The sequence below is a fragment of the Schistocerca cancellata genome, chromosome 3 (assembly GCF_023864275.1).
Source record: "Schistocerca cancellata isolate TAMUIC-IGC-003103 chromosome 3, iqSchCanc2.1, whole genome shotgun sequence".
Classification (NCBI taxonomy): Eukaryota; Metazoa; Arthropoda; class Insecta; order Orthoptera; family Acrididae; genus Schistocerca; species Schistocerca cancellata.
This window is the reverse complement of record NC_064628.1, coordinates 601734700-601754645: the sequence shown is the minus strand read 5'-3', so window position 1 is coordinate 601754645 and position 19946 is coordinate 601734700. Positions and strand designations below refer to the sequence as shown.

The 19946-nt window shown below is 39.2% G+C and overlaps 1 protein-coding gene across 1 annotated transcript in view; it reads left to right on the top strand.

Moving 5' to 3' along the window:
- LOC126175498 (YEATS domain-containing protein 4) overlaps window positions 1-19946 on the top strand; it is a 95601-nt gene that overhangs the window by 52955 nt on the left and 22700 nt on the right. Inside the window, exon 3 of the mRNA XM_049922320.1 lies at window positions 4761-4941. Within this exon, the coding sequence (XP_049778277.1) occupies window positions 4761-4941 (181 nt within the window). The remainder of the gene's footprint in view (window positions 1-4760; window positions 4942-19946) is intronic.

Sequence of the window (19946 nt, the reverse complement as noted above, 5' to 3'; positions counted from 1 at the left end):
TAAACATAAGTTCTATACACAACATTCTGCTGTGTTGCGTTTTTCCTCACAGTCAGTGTTAAAGATAACAATAAAGTTGTATTTATGGCTTATCAGCTTATGATTAGAATACTGCTACACAGTCTTAAAATGACAAATCAGTGTTTTTTCTTGTGCTAGTAAACTTACTTTCACTAAATAAAATGAATTAATTATGCACTAAGTTATCAATGGAAAAAAAGGAGTCTTGTTTATAAAATATGGGTTCATAGTGTTTCAAAATGTGGAGCAGTGGTCTAAACTGAGATACCTTTGTGATGTGAACTCTATCATTTCTTTGTTTCTTCTTCTTTAATTTCCTTTGTTACCTTTCCTCCTCCTGGCCTTGGTGGGTTAACGTGTATGCCTCATTGCAAACGCATACAAGTGCAAATAACTATTTTGTTAAAGTGATGACTCTTTTTTTTTATTATTTCTTAACCTTGATCTCTTTAGTATGTGCTGACAGGTTCTCAAGTGGAAATGTTGGTGACTCTTGGTGCATGAGTGCTAATAATCGACTTGGACAATAATTGCGACCATCTCAATGAATTTTAATAATTGCTTACAACCTGCATACCATTTGATTAAGAAAGTCAGACTGCCCAGTGCGAATCAAATAAGCGCACTCGAGATATTCCAGATCTTCAAGGTCACAAAAATATGAAGCCAAGCCATTTATTCTGAGATAAAAATTTGGATCATTTGAAACTTTGTAATCCTCCCCATTCACAAATTAAACTATTTGAAATACTGAGATTTCGGGCTTGCAGCCAATCATCATTCAGTACTTTCCACTATATTTCAACTGGGTGCCTGCCAGCCATCCTGAGGTGAGCTATTGTAGACTGATGATGATTTCCTCAATTCCGTAATATATAGTTCACTGTAAGTATTCCACACATATGTCAAAATCATGTTGATAGATTGACCACACTACCCGGTGGCAGTGCACACCGTGGGGGAACTGCAGAACTCAGCTGTCATTGTGATGCGGATTGCCATTTGAGCAAATTGTGGAGATTATAGAATTCCATGTATTGTCCAGCTGGTTGCTGCTGTCATGGTTCATCAGATTGTCCATCAGGCTTGTTACCACAGATTATTTAATAGTGTAGTTTGAAAAAGATGATTTGCCAGAATCATTGAAGGTCCAGTGGAAATACAATGTTTAGCAGTAGCTGCCTTACTTCATTGCAAAAGGCGAGTGCAGCGTTTATACTCAGTGCAGCATTCTTTCGAGGTGCGTGTTTCCTGACCTACGTAAACTGAACCACATTGGTAAGGTATCCTGTAAATTTTAGTCTTCAATGATGATAAATTGTCCCTCACTGAACCCGGAAGATCTGCAGTGTTAGATGGTAGTCAGAAAACTACTTTCACATGAAATTTACAAAGATTTCTCATCATATTAAATGAAGTGTTACCAACAAAAGAAAGAAATGCTAAAGATTTTGCTGGTGTGTTTTTAGCTTTATCCAATTTCTGGTTTTTTGTTTTAAATGAGAGTGCCCTGTTAATATCCATATCCATTTTCCCTTAACTCTATGGGTGAGCTCTTTAGGCAAATTATCTAGATCTGAGACCGTGTGAGGTCTCTTGGCATTTTAAGAATGTTCATGTTAGTAACAGGTGATAACTTGACGTTTGTAAGTACAGATCGGTATGAGAGGAGGGGGGGGGGGGGGGGTGATCTGCATGTGCCTGAAATCCATCATTCTTCCCTCTAGCAAAGACATTCAAGAAAGGCATACAACCATACAACTGCCTTTCTCTACTTCATAGTGAACTGGATGTTGTGAATGGAGTTGAGGTGATGTATAAATTCTATTAATTTATTTTGTCCATGAGGCCACACAATGAAAGAATAAACCACATACCTTCAAAATACTGTTGGTTTAAGGGGAGATGATACAGGTACTCTCTCCTTGAAATCTCCCTTAAAAAGGTTGGCCATCAAGGGAGACAGAAGACTTGCCATGGTGATGCTGTCAGTCTGTTCAAAATATTCTTGGTTGGACATAAAATAGGTTGAGGAAAGAGCATGCCAAAAACAAAGCTGTGATGTCCACCCAAAATGTAATATCAATTAGTACTAAAGAATCTACTAGAGGGACTTCTGTAAAAAGTGATACTATATGAAAGCTAACTAAATGGTCCAAACTGTCTGTTGATAAAGTCAGCTAAGTTATGTATGTGATTTGAGCATTTGCTGACCAATGGTAACAGGAAAAGCAAGATGTTAGGTTAAATCATATCAGCAGCTCCAGTGTTGCTCATTTTTGAAAGTAAATAAAGATCTTTTGGAAGGACATACCATTTTGGTGGTACATAACCATGAGATCTTAACCTCTAGATGATCTCTTGAGATAAGGAGAAGGAATTCAGAGGTGCACAAGTTTTTTATTGCACATGTTCTGTAGGGTCATAATCGGATGGACCATGATAGTGACTGTTAGGTTAAAATGCATGGAATCCTATCATCTCCATGATTTGCTCAAATCAAGGAGGACAGTGTGTACCAATGGTCATGGAAAGCAATGTTGCAGAGGACAGCCAAGTTCTGCAGTTCTACCAGGGAGGCCACTGTAGCTAGGTAGTGCGATCCGTCTTTCAACATGATTTTGATGCATGCACAGAATACTTATAACCTACTGTATATTGCAGAACAAAGGACCTTTTCATCAGTTTTTGATGGCTCACCTGAGAATGACTGGCAGTTGCCCAGTTAAAATATTGTGGAACATATTGAACAATAATCAGCTGCAATCCTGAAATTTATTTAAACATGCAATTGAAGGATCCTTGAAAATTTTGAAATTACATGCAAAATACTATCACTGAAGCTATTATTCTTACAGATCCAGCAGCTGGAGAGGTCTCTTTCCTACTCCATATACCAATGAGCCCAAGAGATGTAGCCATTTGTTTTAATGACCTCAGTTCCCAATCAAAATCTGTTTGCAATAATAATAAACAAGGCTCAAGGTCAGATAGGGGGAGAAGGTGTCGGAGAAAATGGGAAAGGAGGGGGGGGGGGGGGGGTTGGACAAAGAGAAAGTAGAGGATGAGATGATGGACAGAGATGGGGGCAAGAGTAGGACAGAGGGGGGTGGGGGGGGGGAGGAGATGGACAAAGAGGAGGGAAGAAGGAGTTTAGGGTGCATATACTGGGTGGATGAGAAGTTATTCATAGTTTTAAATGTCCATAAGTTTTGTGTTTATTGATACTTAGTAATGAATGTTGTTGTTGTTGTTGTTGTTGTTTTATACAGGATCCCTGAAAATACCTTGACTGTCCATAGCACCTACTTAAGGTGGATGATAAGATGGCAGGAAAGGTGACTTGACCAGAGCACACCTAGGTTGCTTTGCGGTTTGAAGTGTGGTGATCTGCAGCTCTCGTTCAGCATCGGTGGAGGGGCATTCATGGCCCTAATGCTATATTTGATGCTAAAACGATTATCTAATGATAACTGGGTCAGTTGCAGGTAAACCACAAGGACAATGACCTTCAGTGGTGTGATCTCCAGAAAGTGTAGGAGCAGTGAGCATCATCTACACTTGCAGACCTGGTAAATCAACACTTTGGACTGCTTGTGAGAGTGTAATCAGCAGGCAAGTGATGCATATTATGTGAAAGAAGGACCTGATCTGGAAACCGCATTACATTCAGGAATTATCGTCAGAGGATTCTAACAGGCAGATGGAATATTGGTTGGCCAGATTTGTTCAATAACATTATTTGGAGCAGTGAGGTGGTGTATCATGTTGGGGATTTGTCAATTGACACAACTGCCATTATTGGGCAGAAACAAATCTGTGATGACAATTGAAAAATCACAGTCTCAACCAAAATTGACAATCTCATGTGGTGTGACCTTGGATTTTCTCATTGGTCCATTCATACTGTAAGACACTATGAACAGTGTTCAGTATTGCCAGATGATGAGTGAACATGTGTGGCCACTATCACAATGCGACAATTTTTGTGGTTATCCTTTTTCAGCAAGATGAGGCACCATCTCATTTTTCCTGCATCATTTGTGTCTGGCTGGATGAACACTTTCCAGGACATTCTCAGGGACAGCAAGGACCCCATGAATGGCCTCAGAGAAGTTCAGACTTCATCCAGTGTGACTTCTTCTTATGGAATTGGGCCAAAGAAGAGGTGCAGCGAACAAACTCGTGCACTCTGGATGAAGTGGAGCAGAGAATCACAGTTGCGCTCAGTAATATACCTGCGACTTTCCTGCAGAAAGCAATTGATGACATTCTTATACTTTGTCATTTGGTTGACAACGCACGAGCATATGTGGACTTGTAGTGTACTACACATATTCTCATGGTTCTGAGAGCTGAGTACAACTTGTTCCATGTGCAACTACTCATTAATAAAAAAAAACTGATGGACATTTAAAATTACGGAGTGACTTCCCATCCACCCTGTATATTTAGCAATTGCGAACCATTGCTGGGTTCAGTAGCATTATGTATAGCTTGCTGGATTGTGCAGATGTTAATTGAATACTTCAGTTTTTTGCTACATGGCATTCATGTCGTGACACAACTACTTAAATAATAGCTTCTTAGATTCAACTGTTCCAGATTTTCAACTGTTACAAATGCCTGTTGAATTGTGGGGCTATGTTAAAGTTTAAGATACATCCTTGATTTCTACTGGCGTTTGTTTGTATATGAGAATTATAGTTATTGCATTTAATTTAAATTTTTGTATGCAGGTTACTTTGTATCACATCCTGAAGCTCTTCCAGTCAGGGCCTGATGCGATGTTGGGGAAAAAGATGTTAGTTTCTGAATTCTATGAGGAAATAGTCTTCCAAGATCCAACTGTTCTCATGCAGAGCCTTCTCACAAATACAAGACAGCTTACTATAGGACCTTGGAAGCATGAGACTGACTGTAAGCATATAATTCTATTGTTTAAGATGCTTTTATTAGTATAAATATTAAGAGACAACTAGCTTTGATTTCTTGTGAATAGAATAAGCTTTACTAATGTTAATTTTTTTTTTTCATACAACATTTGTGTGTGTGTGTGTGTGTGTGTGTGTGTGTGTTCCGAACTATGTAAGGCAGTGCGAAGAGAAATGAAAACTAACATACAGAAATTCACTGAAGACACCTGACGAGCAAGCTTGGAGAACAAGACAAATTGCGTGTGTGTGTGTAAATTCACTGAAGACACCTGACGAGCAAGCTTGGAGAACAAGACAAATTGCGTGTGTGTGTGTGTGTGTGTGTGTGTGTGTGTGTGTGTGTGTGTGTGTGTGTGTGTGTGTGTGTTTTGTGTTTGTGTGTGTGTGTATTTCGAACTATGTAAGGCAGTGCGAAGAGAAATGAAAACTGACATGCAGAAAGTCACTGAAGACACCTTACGAGCAAGCTTGGAGAACAAGACAAGTTTAAAGTCAGCCAAACGCAAGCTCACAATCGGTAAAAAGCAGATTATCGCACTCGATGGAAATGACAGTCGAATCACTGAAAAGGAGGCGGTTTTGAAGTTCATCAGAGTCTTTTATAGCAATTTGTATAGCAATCCAGGGGAAAATTTGAGTTTATCTAATTTAAATGATATACCAAGTGTTCCATATATACTCCCATTGGAAGTCAAGTGTACTCTAGATAGCATGAAGAAGGGAACAGTGCTGGGTGATGACGAGCTCAGCGTTGACATTCTCAAACTGGCAGGAGAGGTAACAATAAATCACTTGGCAAAAGTATTTACGTCCTGCCTGCACTTTGCTTCAATCCCACTATCGTGGAACAAGGCTAAGATCATTTTGATACACAAGAAAGGAAGTATTCACAATATTAAAAACTACCGTCTGAAATACGGCAAAATGTTATCCCGGCTGATGCCCACCATTGAAATACGGCAAAGACACAAATTGAAAATATGCTCACTATTTTTTATTTACTTAAATTTGCCATATTTCGTGACAGTACATTTTCCATTAGACGTTTACACGGCGATATAGTCTTGGCTTCAGTTGTCTAAGTATGATTCCACAATGCATCTTTGTTGGTTGCAGAATTGACATGGTTCAACGTGTTTCTCTCATTTTGGTGTTTCAAATACAGTTTCTTCAAATGTAGTTTCTTCTTTTTAGTTAATACAAAAATAATAGTAACATTCTTCAAAATTATATATGACGGCGACCTTCACATTGTTCTTCCGTCAACACCATGGTCAACACACACCAAGAGTTAGCTGCCGACTAAGTACAGTCAAAGACGACTCCAACGTCAAAGATGTTTTACACCACACACAATCTTCCAGTTGTAATCAGTCTCTTTGCTATTCTTCGATACATTTTCTAATAGTAATCAATATGCTTTTACTCTCAAAAACAGAAGTAAATTAACATATAATAAGACAAATTATAATAAATCCTGACAAAAATATAAGAAAACATTTAAATTCGGTATCGACAAATACGGTAAAAAAAAATAACATCTCCCAGATCCATTACACGTCCTATCAGCTTGCTCTCAATTTTGTACAAAATTTTCACAAAGATCTTGTTAAACCGAATTAGTTCCACCGTAGACTCAGCCCAACCTATAGAACAAGCTGGATTCCGAAGCAATTTTAGCACTATTGACCACATTCTGACCGTTAGTGAAGTGACAAGCAGAGCGAATGAATACCAACTGCCTCTCTGCATTGCCTTTGTTGACTTTGAAAAGGCATTTGACTCCGTTAACCATGTAGCTGTCCTCCAAGCTTTGAGTGAGCAAGGAGTGGGAGCAGCATACATTGAAGTGCTCAGGAAAATCTACGAGAATTCTTCAGCTTATGTTAACATCGGCGAATCAACTCAAGAATTCCGCATCATTAGGGGTGTCAAGCAAGGCGATCACATCTCCCCAAAACTGTTCTCTGCTGTATTGGAAATGGCTATGTCAAAGCTGAGCTGGGAAGGTAAGGGAATTAGAATTAATGGAAGAAGGCTTACCAACTTGATGTTTGCTGATGATATTGCCTTACTGGCCAAAGACTTCACAGAGCTCCAAAACTTAGTTACAGATCTTGTGTTGGAATGTCAGCTGGTTGGCTTGAACATGAACCTTTCCAAAACAATAGTAATATCCAACAAATGGGTCCCAGCTGGAGATGTGAAAGTCAAGGACAGTCTACTAGAAGAGGTCAGTGAATATGTCTATCTTGGCCAGATTATAAATATGAAGGGAGACATAAGGCCAGAAATCTATCGGCGCATCAAGCTTGGCTGGCAAGCATTTGGGAAGAATTGAAAAGTATTCATATCAAAAATGCCAGTAAATCTGAAGAAAGCAGTATTTGATCAATGCATTCTTCCTGTGATGACATACGCCTGCGAGACATGGACACTGAACTTATTCACAAAAGGGAAACTTAGGACAGCACAGAGAGCCATGGAGAGATCAATGCTGGGCTATACAAGAAAGGACAGGAAAAGGGCAGATGACATCCGGTCTGTGACGAAGGTTAATGACATCTTAGAGAGAGTAGGTTCCTTGAAATGGCAGTGGGCTGGCCACGTCGCAAGAAGAAAAGACAACAGATGGACGAAGCTAGTACTGGAGTGGAGTCCGATAGAGCACCGGAGGCCTAGAGGAAGACCACCAGACAGATGGGACAAAGACATCAAGAAGATCGCTGGTAACACCTGGCAGAGAACTGACCAAGACCGTCCCACTTGGAGAAGACTTCTGATAGCCTACCTGAATCCACGACTCGAAGAGGCCACATCATCTAATGACTGAAATGGATGATGATGATGATGATGATATGACCCTCGCATACCAGAATTACAAGCTTTACTACAGTGTATATCAAACGAAGATAATCGTGCAGTATTAAATTAATGTAGTTTATAATTTTGGATAAGAACATTTAAATGTGTAATATAATATAATTCATGGTAATACCAAAGGAAACCCCCCCCCCCCCCCCCCCCCCCCCCCCCCAAGAACCATGAATCTTGCCATTGGTGGGGCGGCTTGCGTGCCTCAGCGATACAGATAGCCGTACTGTAATTGCAACCACAACGGAGGGGTATCTGTTGAGAGGCCAGACAAACATGTGGTTCCTGAAGAGGGGCAGCAGCCTTTTCAGTAGTTGCAGGGGCAACAATCTGGATGATTGACTGATCTGGCCTTGTAACACTAACCAAAACTGCCTTGCTGTGCTGGTACTGCGAACGGCTGAAAGCAAGGGGAAACTAAAGCCGTAATTTTTCCCGGGGGCATGCAGCTTTACTATATGGTTAAATGATGATGGCGTCCTCTTGGGTAAAATATTCCGGAGGTAAAATAGTCCCCCATTCAGATCTCCGGGTGGGGACCACTCAGGAGAACGTCGTTATCAGGAGAAAGAAAATTGGCGTTCTACGGATCGGAGCGTGGAATGTCAGATCCCTTAATCGAGCAGGTAGGTTAGAAAATTTAAAAAGGGAAATGGATCGGTTAAAGTTAGATATAGTAGGAATTAGCGAAGACTTTTGGTCAGGCGAATACAGGGTTATAAATACAAAATCAAATAGGGGTAATGCAGGAGTCAGTTTAATAATGAATAAAAAAATAGGAGTGCGGGTAAGCTACTACAAACAGCATAGCGAATGCCTTATTGTGGCCAAGATAGACACGAAGCCCACGCCTACTACAGTAGTACAAGTTTATATGCCAACTAGCTCTGCAGATGACGAAGAAATTGAAGAAATGTATGATGAAATAAAAGAAATTATTCAGATAGTGAAGGGAGACAAAAATTTAATAGTCATGGGTGACTGGAATTCGGTAGTAGGAAAAGGGAGAGAAGGAAACGTAGTAGGTGAATATGGATTGGGGCTAAGAAATGAAAGAGGAAGCCGCCTGGTAGAATTTTGCACAGAGCACAACTTAATCACAGCTAACACTTGGTTCAAGAATCATAAAAGGAGGTTGTATACATGGAAGAAGCCTGGAGATACTAGAAGGTGTCAGATAGATTATATAATGGTAAGACAGAGATTTAGGAACCAGGTTTTAAATTGTAAGACATTTTCAGGGGCAGATGTGGACTCTGACCACAATCTGTTGTTTATGAACTGTAGGTTGAAACTGAAGAAACTGCAAAAAGGTGGGAATTTAAGGAGATGGGACCTGGATAAACTGACTAAACCAGAGGTTTTACAGAGTTTCAGGGAGAGCATAAGGGAACAATTGACAGGAATGGGGGAAAGAAATACAGTAGAAGAAGAATGGGTAGCTTTGAGAGATGAAGTAGTGAAGGCAGCAGAGGATCAAGTAGGTAAAAGACGAGGGCTAGTAGAAATCCTTGGGTAACAAACGAAATATTGAATTTAATTGATGAAAGGAGAAAATATAAAAATGCAGTAAATTAAGCAGGCAAAAAGGAATACAAACATCTCAAAAATGAGATCGACAGGAAGTGCAAAATGGCTAAGCAGGGATATCTAGAGGACAAATGTAAGGATGTAGAGGCTTATCTCACTAGGGGTAAGATAGACACTGCATACAGGAAAGTTAAAGAGACCTTTGGAGAAAAGAGAACCACTTGTGTGAATATCAAGAGCTCAGTTCTAAGCAAAGAAGGGAAAGCAGAAAGGTGGAAGGAGTATATAGAGGGTCTATACAAGGGTGATGTACTTGAGGACAATATTATGGAAATGGAAGAGGATGTCGATGAAATGGGAGATACGGTACTGCGTGAAGAGTTTGACAGAGCACTGAAAGACCTGAGTTGAAACAAGGCGCCGGGAGTAGACAACATTCCATTGGAACTACTGACGGCCTTGGGAGAGCCAGTCCTGACAGAACTCTACCATCTGGTGAGCAAGATGTATGAGACAGGCGAAATACCGTCTAGACTTCAAGAAGAATATAATAATTCCAATCTCAAAGAAAGCAGGTGTTGACAGATGTGAAAGTTACCGAACTATCAGTTTAATAAGTCACGGATGCAATATACTTAGACGAATTCTTTACAGACGAATGGAAAAACTAGTAGAATCCGACCTCGGGGAAGATCTGTTTGGATCCCGTAGAAATGTTGGAACACGTGAGGCAATACTGACTCTACGACTTATCTTGGAAGCTAGATTAAGGAAAGGCAAACCTACATTTCTAGCATTTGTAGACTTAGAGAAAGCTTTTGACAATGTTGACTGGAATACTCTCTTTCAAATTCTGAAGGTGGCAGGGGTAAAATACAGGGAGGCGAAAGGCTATTTACAATTTGTACAGAAACCAGAAGGCATTTATAAGAATCGAGAGGCGTGAGAGGGGAGCAGTGGTTGGGAAGGGAGTGAGAAAGGGTTGTAGCCTCTCCTTGATGTTTTTCAGTGTGTATATTGAGCAAGCAGTGAAGGAAACAAAAGAAAAATTCAAAGTAGGTATTAGAATCCATGGAGAAGAAATAAAAACTTTGAGGTTCGCCGATGACATTGTAATTCTGTCAGAGTCAGCAAAGGACTTGGAAGAGCAGTTGAACAGAATGGACAGTGTCTTGAAAGGAGGATATAAGATTAGCATCAACAAAAGCAAAACGAGGATAATGGAATGTAGTCGAATTAAGTCTGGTGATGCTGAGGGAATTAGATTAGGAAATGAGACACTTAAAGTAGTAAATGTGTTTTGCTATTTGGGGAGCAAAATAACTGATGATGGTCGAAGTAGAGAGGATATAAAATGTAGACTGGCAATGGCAAGAAACAAAGGGTGTTATTCGGAAAGAGACATGTATCAAGCTATCAGGCATCATCCAACTGGGAATTAATTACATGTGGGGTCCCACAAGGTTCCATTTTGGGGCCCTTACTTTTTCTTGTGTATATCAATGACCTTTCATCAGTAACATTACCAGATGCCAAGTTTGTTTTGTTTGCCGATGATACAAACATTGCAATAAATAGCAAATCAAGTGTAGTCTTAGAAAGATCAGCCAATAAAATATTTGTGGACATTAATCACTGGTTCCTAGCCAATTCTTTGTCACTAAACTTTGAAAAAACACACTACATGCAGTTCAGAACTTGTAAGGGGTGTCCCAATAGTATATGTCTAACATACGGTGACAAGAATATAGAAGAAGTGGACAGTGTTAAATTCCTGGGATTACAGCTTGATAATAAATTCAACTGGGAGGAGCACACCACAGAACTGCTGAAGCGTCTTAACAAATCTCTGTTTGCAATGCGAATTTTGTCAGACATAGGGGATATAAAAATGAAAAAGCTGGCATACTATGCTTACTTTCATTCCATAATGTCATATGGGATTATTTTTTGGGGTAATTCATCAAGCCAAGCTAAAGTTTTCCGGGCACAAAAACGTGCAGTAAGAATTATATGTGGTGTGAACTCAAGAACATCCTGCAGAAGCCTGTTTAGGGAACTAGGGATACTAACTACAGCTTCCCAATATATTTATTCCTTAATGAAATTTGTCATTAAAAATATATCACTTTTTCAAACCAACAGCTCAATTCATGGAATCAATACTAGAAATAAGAATAATCTTGACAAGGATTTAAAGTCACTTAGTCTTGTACAAAAAGGTGTGCATTATTCAGGAACACACATTTTCAATAACTTGCCAGCAGCCATAAAAAGCTTAACAACCAATGAAATTGAGTTTAAGAGAAGCCTAAAGGATTTATTGGTGACCAACTCCTTCTACTCCATTGATGAATTTCTTAGTAAAACCAACTGATTTGTATATAAGTACAACATAACTTCTGCACAATTTCAGTGCAGTAATGTGTTCACTGAAAATTTGTGTGTGTGTGTGTGTGTGTGTGTGTGTGTGTGTGTGTGTGTGTGTGTAAGTATAATCTAACTTCTGCACCATTTCAGTGCAGTAATGTGTTCATTGTAAATAAGTATTACAGTAGTTGTATTACATGTTTATTACCTTATAAATAAATAAAAAACTTTTTTATTTTAAATTCAGTGCATTAGTATTTGTAAAATGACTCTTAGTGTTCATTAAAAAATGACGATCATTCCACTTGGGACCTGTGGAATGGTACATTAGCTTATTTGTTTTAGTTGTAAATATTTGTCATGTATTGTTGTTTTTCTGACATGTTCCACATCCTGGAGGACCTCCTCACTACGGATCAATTGGAATGAAAGTAAATCTAATCTAATCTGAAGAAGAGAAAGTTCTTAACATCGAGTATAGATTTAAGTGTCAGGAAGTCATTTCTGAAAGTATTTGTATGGAGTGTAGCCATGTATGGAAGTGAAACATGGACGAGAAATAGTTCAGACAAGAAGAGAATAGAAGCTTTCGAAATGTGGTGTTACAGAAGAATGCTGAAGATTAGATGGTTAGATCGTATAAGTAATGAGGAGGTATTGAATAGGATTGGGGAGAAGAGAAGTTTGTGGCACAATTTGACTAGAAGAAGGGATCGGTTGGTAGGACATGTTCTGAGGTATCAAGGGATCACCAATTTAGTATTGGAGGGCAGCATGGAAGGTAACAATCGTAGAGGGAGACCAAGAGATGAATACACTAAGCAGATTCAGAAGGATGTGGGTTGCAGTAGGTACTGGGAGTTGAAACAGCTTGCACAAGATAGAGTAGCATGGAGAGCTGCATCAAACCAGTCTCAGGACTGAAGACCCCAACAACAACCAAAGAAACAGGGCAAAAAGAAAAATAAAGGCTTTTGTGGAAACAGTAGTACTTTTAAATTTAACCCTGCTGTTCTGTTCACTTTTACTTGACATATATACTGTTCGGGTCAATATGACCCGACATATCAAAATGCTTTAGAAACATAAATTTTGGTACAGTTTTAGCTATCGACATTGTTGTTCTATTCCAGTACCTTGTTAGTAATAATAATAATAATAATAATAATAATAATAATGGTAATAATAATAATAATAACAATGCATACAACTTTATTGAGGGATATTTTTCATTTAAATATGCACATAAATTTGAAACAACAGACAGTTTCCATTACAGGCATTCAACTTAGAAAGCACTACAGTTTTTCCATACTTCTATTCTTATTGTTGACAGTTTAGACGTAAGTATTGACATTTTCTAACAACAGACAGTTGTCATTACAGATATTCATCTTAGAGCACACTACAGTACAGAACACACTACAGTTTTTTTATTACATTCCAACATAGAAAGCACTACAACTTTAGAATCCTCTCTTCTTACTGATTGTAGTTTAGGCACAAGTATTCACATAAATTTGAAACAACAGAATTTTCAATACAATCATCTTATAAAATACTACAGTTCTTTTCTTACTGCTTGCACTGTGGACACAAGTAGGTTACATGTTTCTTGCAAATATGTTTACTACATTTTCCACACACCATGTTTGTTTTATTGTCATTACTTGATGGACAGAACTTACAGCGTGCACGTTTTGTAGATTTTCTTGTTGTTACCGATTCTGACACACCACCCACATCATTCGGGTTTTGGATGCTTGTGACCATTCTCAAAGAATCTTCTGTTCTTGGGAAATGCGTTCTTGATGCAATATGTTCTTTTATCAGTGACTTTCCAAGTTCCTCCAAGAATATTCTCCTTCTAGTCAATTTGCTTGCATTCCAATTAGGGTCAACCGAAATCCACAAAACGTATGCATTATAAGCAGAAACATCAAGAATATTGTAGAAAACTATCATTGGCCACCTATTACTTTTTCGTTTGCATGTATATGTACCTAATAACTGATCAAGCGTGTCTACAGCACCTTTGGTTGAATTATAGTCCAAAATCATTTTTGGCTTCTTATCAGCCCTGTCACTGATTTCCGCATCATGGTGGAGAGTGCTCATAAGTACAACATTCTTGTGTCTCTTAGGAATATAATTAACCACAGTAGTGTCATTTGTGAAGTAAAATGAAGAGCTGTGTACCTCCTTGTTGGTCATTTTGTGTGGAAGCTCCGGCTTATTTTTCCGTATAGTTCCCAACATAGTCAATTTCCTTTTCAGAAGCAGCTGCCCCAAATTGTACGACGTAAAAAAGTTGTCACACGTGATATTCTGACCACGTAACTCAGAAGTGAGATCAGATACCACCCTCATTCCCTGATTTCTTTCTGGTGCCGCTCCACTCACCTTTCCTGTATAAATTTGGGCTTTCAGTACGTATGAAGTTTTGCTGTCACACATGGTCCATATTTTGATCCCATATTTTGCCGGTTTACTTGGGATATACTGCTTGAATGGACAGCGACCTCTAAATGCTACTAACTGCTCGTCAACAGTAACATTTTCTCCTGGATTATACAGTTGAGGAAGGACCTCTACCCACTTCTCCCAAATACTACGAATTGCGGCAAGTTTGTCAGTACGTCGTCTTTCCTCTCTAGTAGATTTCTTGTCAAATCGCAGGACACGTGATATCTTACAGAATGTTTCATGAGACATGGTTGCTCGAAATATGTTTCGCCCAGTATCTTTATCCCACAAACTTTTTGTAGACTCCCCATGAGATCGATATACACCCGCTAGGAGTAAGAGTCCTAAGTATGCATGGAAAACAGAACCATCAATATCTGTCCACTGTTCACCATAAACTCGCTGCCCTTCAATATTTGTCATCTCTATTATTTCATTTTGAAGCGCTGTGTGAAATACTGCTTCAAATGAACATTTTACATCAGATATTCTGCTGACTGCATACCTGGTAACTCCTGGGGTACTCTTGATGATGTTCGAAGCTGGTAGGCGACCATGTTGTGCTGGTGGATGCAACTGCCATTCTATATTCCCATTTTTAGAAAGAAAAGTCTCTACACTATTTTGTATGGGCTGTGGACTGTCGTAACTGTCATCGGAACACTCGCTTTCAGATGCATTGCTGATGTGATCTTCAAACTCAGAAAGTGATCCTTCATCTGGTGAGGCATTTACTATTTCTTCCAACTCACGATCATTCAATGGTCTCATCGCCATGGTGTCACAAGTCAAACTGGGCAGAAACAAAGCATTCCAATTATTGAGAACTGCCAATTATTATTTCCTGGGGAAAGCAACAAACAAGCCCATTGTTGTGAACGCATGGAGCTTTAGGTGATTGTTGAGAGTAAGTTGGAATGATGCAGTCACTATTCCCACACAACACAACAAAAATAATTTTCGCCATTTCCAGATTTTAGAAATAAATACGAGTTACACTAAACATATTTGTGTCGGGTCATTATGACCCGAACATTACATATGCAACTATTACAGTTGAAGCCCAAACTTCTTAAACTTTTTTAAAACCTTTTAAAACACATGCTGCTCATCCATTTTCAGACAAAGTCACAAAGTTTCATAAATATATATTGGTATTTACATAATGTAAAATAACGTTCATATTCGTTTCGGGTCATATAGACCCGAACAGAACAGCAGGGTTAATGACACTATGTTAATGATGCTACACTAGAGTGATCCAGTCAGACATTAACCATGGAATACATGGGCTATGTAAAACTAATTAGTTCCAGAATCTTACTCGTATTGCGAAACACTCATTAAGTGAAATAGTTTATCCCATATAAATGAATCTAAAACACAGTAATGTGTTCCATGCAGAAAAAGTACTAAAAGTTATCTTATTCATGCAATTTATTCAAAGAAAATTATACATACAGTTTTATGTACTTAATTATTCACGAAGCATAACTATTTCTGTTTTACTCAGAAGCTATCTATAGCCATTTGTTCCTCCCAATGCTTCAACACTTCTCGAAAATGTAACAGAGCATTATCATCAAATAAATTTGCAGCATGCATAGTGACTGCTTTATTGAGGTGATGATTTTGAGTGTGTGATGCAACTGATTCTCATACTTTCAATATTTCTCGTATTGTGCCAGAAGATTACTGTTTTGCTGGTGCTGCCTCCTTCTCCTTTGAAGAACTCCTCTCCACAACTTCCTGCATGAAGTGCACTGCAACTCCATAAGCTCTTTGGTGGTCATTTCTTGGTGGTGATCTTCCACAAGCTCATTGATACCATTGTTACCCACTTCCAGTCCCATGGTCTTGGCCAAAGACACAATCTCACTGACCACAGGCTCCACAGGTACTGCCTTAGAGTCAGATCTGACAGTGCACTGCAGCCAATGCTTCTTCCAAGCAGAAGTGAGAGTTCCCTTGGTAACCGCTTCCCACATCTTTTCGATCATATTGATGCAGGCAACAATGTTGAAGTAATATTTCCAAAACTTTCTGTGAGTGAGAGTGATGACTTTAGTCAACTGAAAGCAGTGCTCAAGAGTGCTTTAGTGTAGAGCTTCTTAAAGTTAGAATTCATCTGCTGGTCCTTAGGCTGGAGTAACAGAGTGTTGTTGGAAGGCAGAAGTTGGTTCTTGATAAATTGAAATTCTTCAAGGAGGTGGTCTTGTTGTCTGCAACAAGCAAGACATGGAATGGCAGATTCATCTCAAGCAAATATTTTTTCACCAAAGGACCAAACATTATCACAAACAAGATCACTTGTTGCCCAAGCCTCACATTTAACCTGCTCTTCTGGACTTTACACTTCTTGAAGGCTTGTGGAGTTTCCGAGCGGTAGACAAGCAGCAGTTAAATTTTCAAATCGCCTCTTGCATTGGCACAGAATAGCAGTGTGAGATGTCTTTCATTGCCTTGTGACTGTGCAGTGCATTCTCCTCTTTTATTATAAAGGTGCACACTTCAACATATTCTTCAGAATAGACCTGTCTTGTCATAATTAAAATCCTGTTGTGGCAGATAACCCGCAGAATCTACAAGCATCTTGAAGTTTCTGAGGAAGTTGTCTGCTGCCTTTGTGTTGGAGCTGGCTGTTTCACTGTGCCTCACAACACTGTGGGTACTGGTTCTTCTCTTAAACTTCTCTAACCAACCGCAGCTTTTAACACTTCTTCGGCTGCTGATGATCCTGGTTTCTTCTTAACCAGGCCAGTGAAAATAGTTCTCATCTTCTCACAAATGGTGATCTCATTAATAGGTTGCCTTGCAATTGCTTTCATTTAACCGTATAAGGAGCAACCTTTCAATGTTGTCCAGAATATGAAACCATTGTTAAGATACTCTTGCCACTCCCTTTGAAGTTCTATCTCCTAAATCTTGTCCTCGTTCTTGAGGATAGTGCAAATAGTTGATGTAGACCGATTGTATATGTGTGCTAAACTAGCAACACTCACTCCATGTTTGTGTTTTTGCATTTTACATTTCATTTATAAGGTCATTTTCTTTCTCTTATGGTCGTCTTCGTGCAGCTTTATTTTGGGGACATCTGTACAGAGGTTATTAAAATTTGCATGCACAAAAACACTGTGTGAATACAAGTTCAGAAAATTGTATGATCACAAGCTGCACTAAAATGGTAGCAGAAAGAGTGCTAAGCCCACACTGCAGTATGTACTAAAGACATTGTTCAATGCCATGACCAACAATGAAAGGTGTCCATATTGTTGAATGTTTTGCCCACCACATGCAAACTAAATCGGCTGGTGATGTCACACCAAATCGTCGTCACTCGTTATGCAAAACATTGCTCATCAAGCGAATAATTTTTTTACAGTTTGTTTTGCTCATGCAAATTGTACACTATGGGAAGTGCTTGTTAAGTGGGGTTCCACTGTAGTATCGTTAGCAGTATAGTGCGAATGTTACACCAACTCTTTCATCATGTACCTTTAGGCTCAAGGTGAGCCAATGGCTGGTCAAACTACTTACAGTAATATGAAATCCTCATACGCTTGTGTATAATATGTAAAAAATAAAATAACTTTTTTAAAAACATGATGTTTAGACATTCCAGCCAAGAATTTGTCAGCATTACACCAGTTTGCATGTACTATCCATTAGTGAAAAATTGTGTACTTAGTTTAACAGTGCACTGTGTGTGTGCATTGTGGAACATTTCGTGGTAATTATGCACACTACAATTATAATTGTAAATTTATTTTTATTTTATTTTTGTAAAATTATTATAACAGTTGAGCCTTGTGTAATTAGAAACACTCTAAAGCACCAGCACTTCATCACAGTCTAACACTACAAACTGAAAATAGGTGCATAATGCAATCCACATGTTAACATTATTGAGCAACATGTTGTTTATAAAGGAATTTTGTTTATTCCATATTTAGCCACATACAACACCAAAAACTCCTGTTACAACCAAGTCTAGCATCTGCAATTTTGTATGGGTTACCATTTTTAGATTCTCTTGTGAGCATGATTTACTTTATACATCAACAAACAGTTTTCACCGATTTCTTGCCCACACAAACTAAGCATTGTTCAGTTATTTAAATATTAGTAAAATAACTATAAAATGATACTACACATCATTACACCAGTAATATTTGTCACTATGCTTTATACTTTACAACATCAGTTAAATGTACTGTATTTTTGGCTGTGATCTTTTTTACGTACGTCTAATAATGGACCTTTAATCACTCTCATGAGTTGCTTATATTTGTTAATAGGAGGCATGTGATTGACACTTTAGCATCTGTGTTACTGTTTGTATACAGAACACCAGTACAGAAAAGAAAAAAAATGTCAAATTACCATATTGTAAATGCATTTCCATTACAGAATGTCAAAATGTATGTAAATTCCATTTCAAATTACATTACATGTATATCATAATTGATGGAAGTGACTTCTTGTTTGACCTCTTTCTTTGTTTGCAAGCAAGGTGACACAGTACTTAGCACATTGGGCTTGCATTCGGGAGGACAGTGGTTCTAATCCCCATCTGGCTGTCTGGATTTGGTTTTTCCACGATTTTCCTAAAACACTCCAGGCTAATGCTAGGATGGATCCTTTGAAAAGGGCGCAACCAATTTCCTTCCCCATCCTTTCGTAATGCAAGCTTGTGCTCCTTCTCTGATGCCCTGTTGCTGACAGAATGTTAAACCCTAATATCCCTTCTTTCCTTCCTTTTTTGTTAATATAGATGACATATAGTGGCAATTTTTAGCAAGAGCATTTGGTAGGCCTATTGTGTAGCTGTACATACACCACTTTATTTGTGAGAGTCAATAACTTTTCTCTTGTACAAAGGTCAAATGCATTTCTGAGGGACGGAACAGATTTTGGTCTGATTCCCCAAATAAGGCTTCTAATAATATTCCTTCCTGTCCTAGTTCACTTTCATCTTGTACTCACTCCATCTATCATTACCCAACATGGCGTTAATCTTTAATGTCCTTTTCCCCCCCTGTGGGTTCGGGGCTTAGAATTGGCCTGCGGTATTCCTGCCTGTCGTTAGAGGTGACCAAAAGGAGTCTCTCACATTTTGGCCTTAATGTGTTGGCCCCTCTCGGGTTTGTCCTCCATCTTATCTAACTTTCTGTTGCTAGTGCGTGCCATTTGGGAAAGGACGCCTTACGTATTTTTTGTTTCTTTTTCGTTTGTCCGTCATGCACCAAGATCTTGCATGCTACTTATCGTGTAGCGGGCTTTGCACCCAGCATCTTATTGGTTGCCTCCTTCTCGTCTCCTACACCGTACCATCCTTCACGCTCACAACAATTCTGAACCATTTCGACACCCAAAATCCAGTGCGGTATCCAGTCCGTCATGGTGGGGTTGTCATGTACCTTCTTGGTGGTAGTCCCTGACAACACAGGGATCCCACTGCTGATGCCTGAGCTGAGACCTCCCTGTGTATGCCAAGGAGTAGGTGCCCATCCTTCGGGGGCACCAGGACTCCCGGCAATGGCCATCCCACCAGGTGGTTCTTGCTGAGGCTGGGTGGCGCCCGTGGGGAGAGCTGCTGGTCAGAGTGGGTGGCATCAGGGCGAATGACCCATAAGAAATGGATTAAATTGAATCAAGCTGGTGGTCGCTCAGCCCCAGCAGTCTCCAAGCGTGTCAGAAATGATTTTGATGCTGCGACATATGATTCCTCATCATTCCATTCCCTGG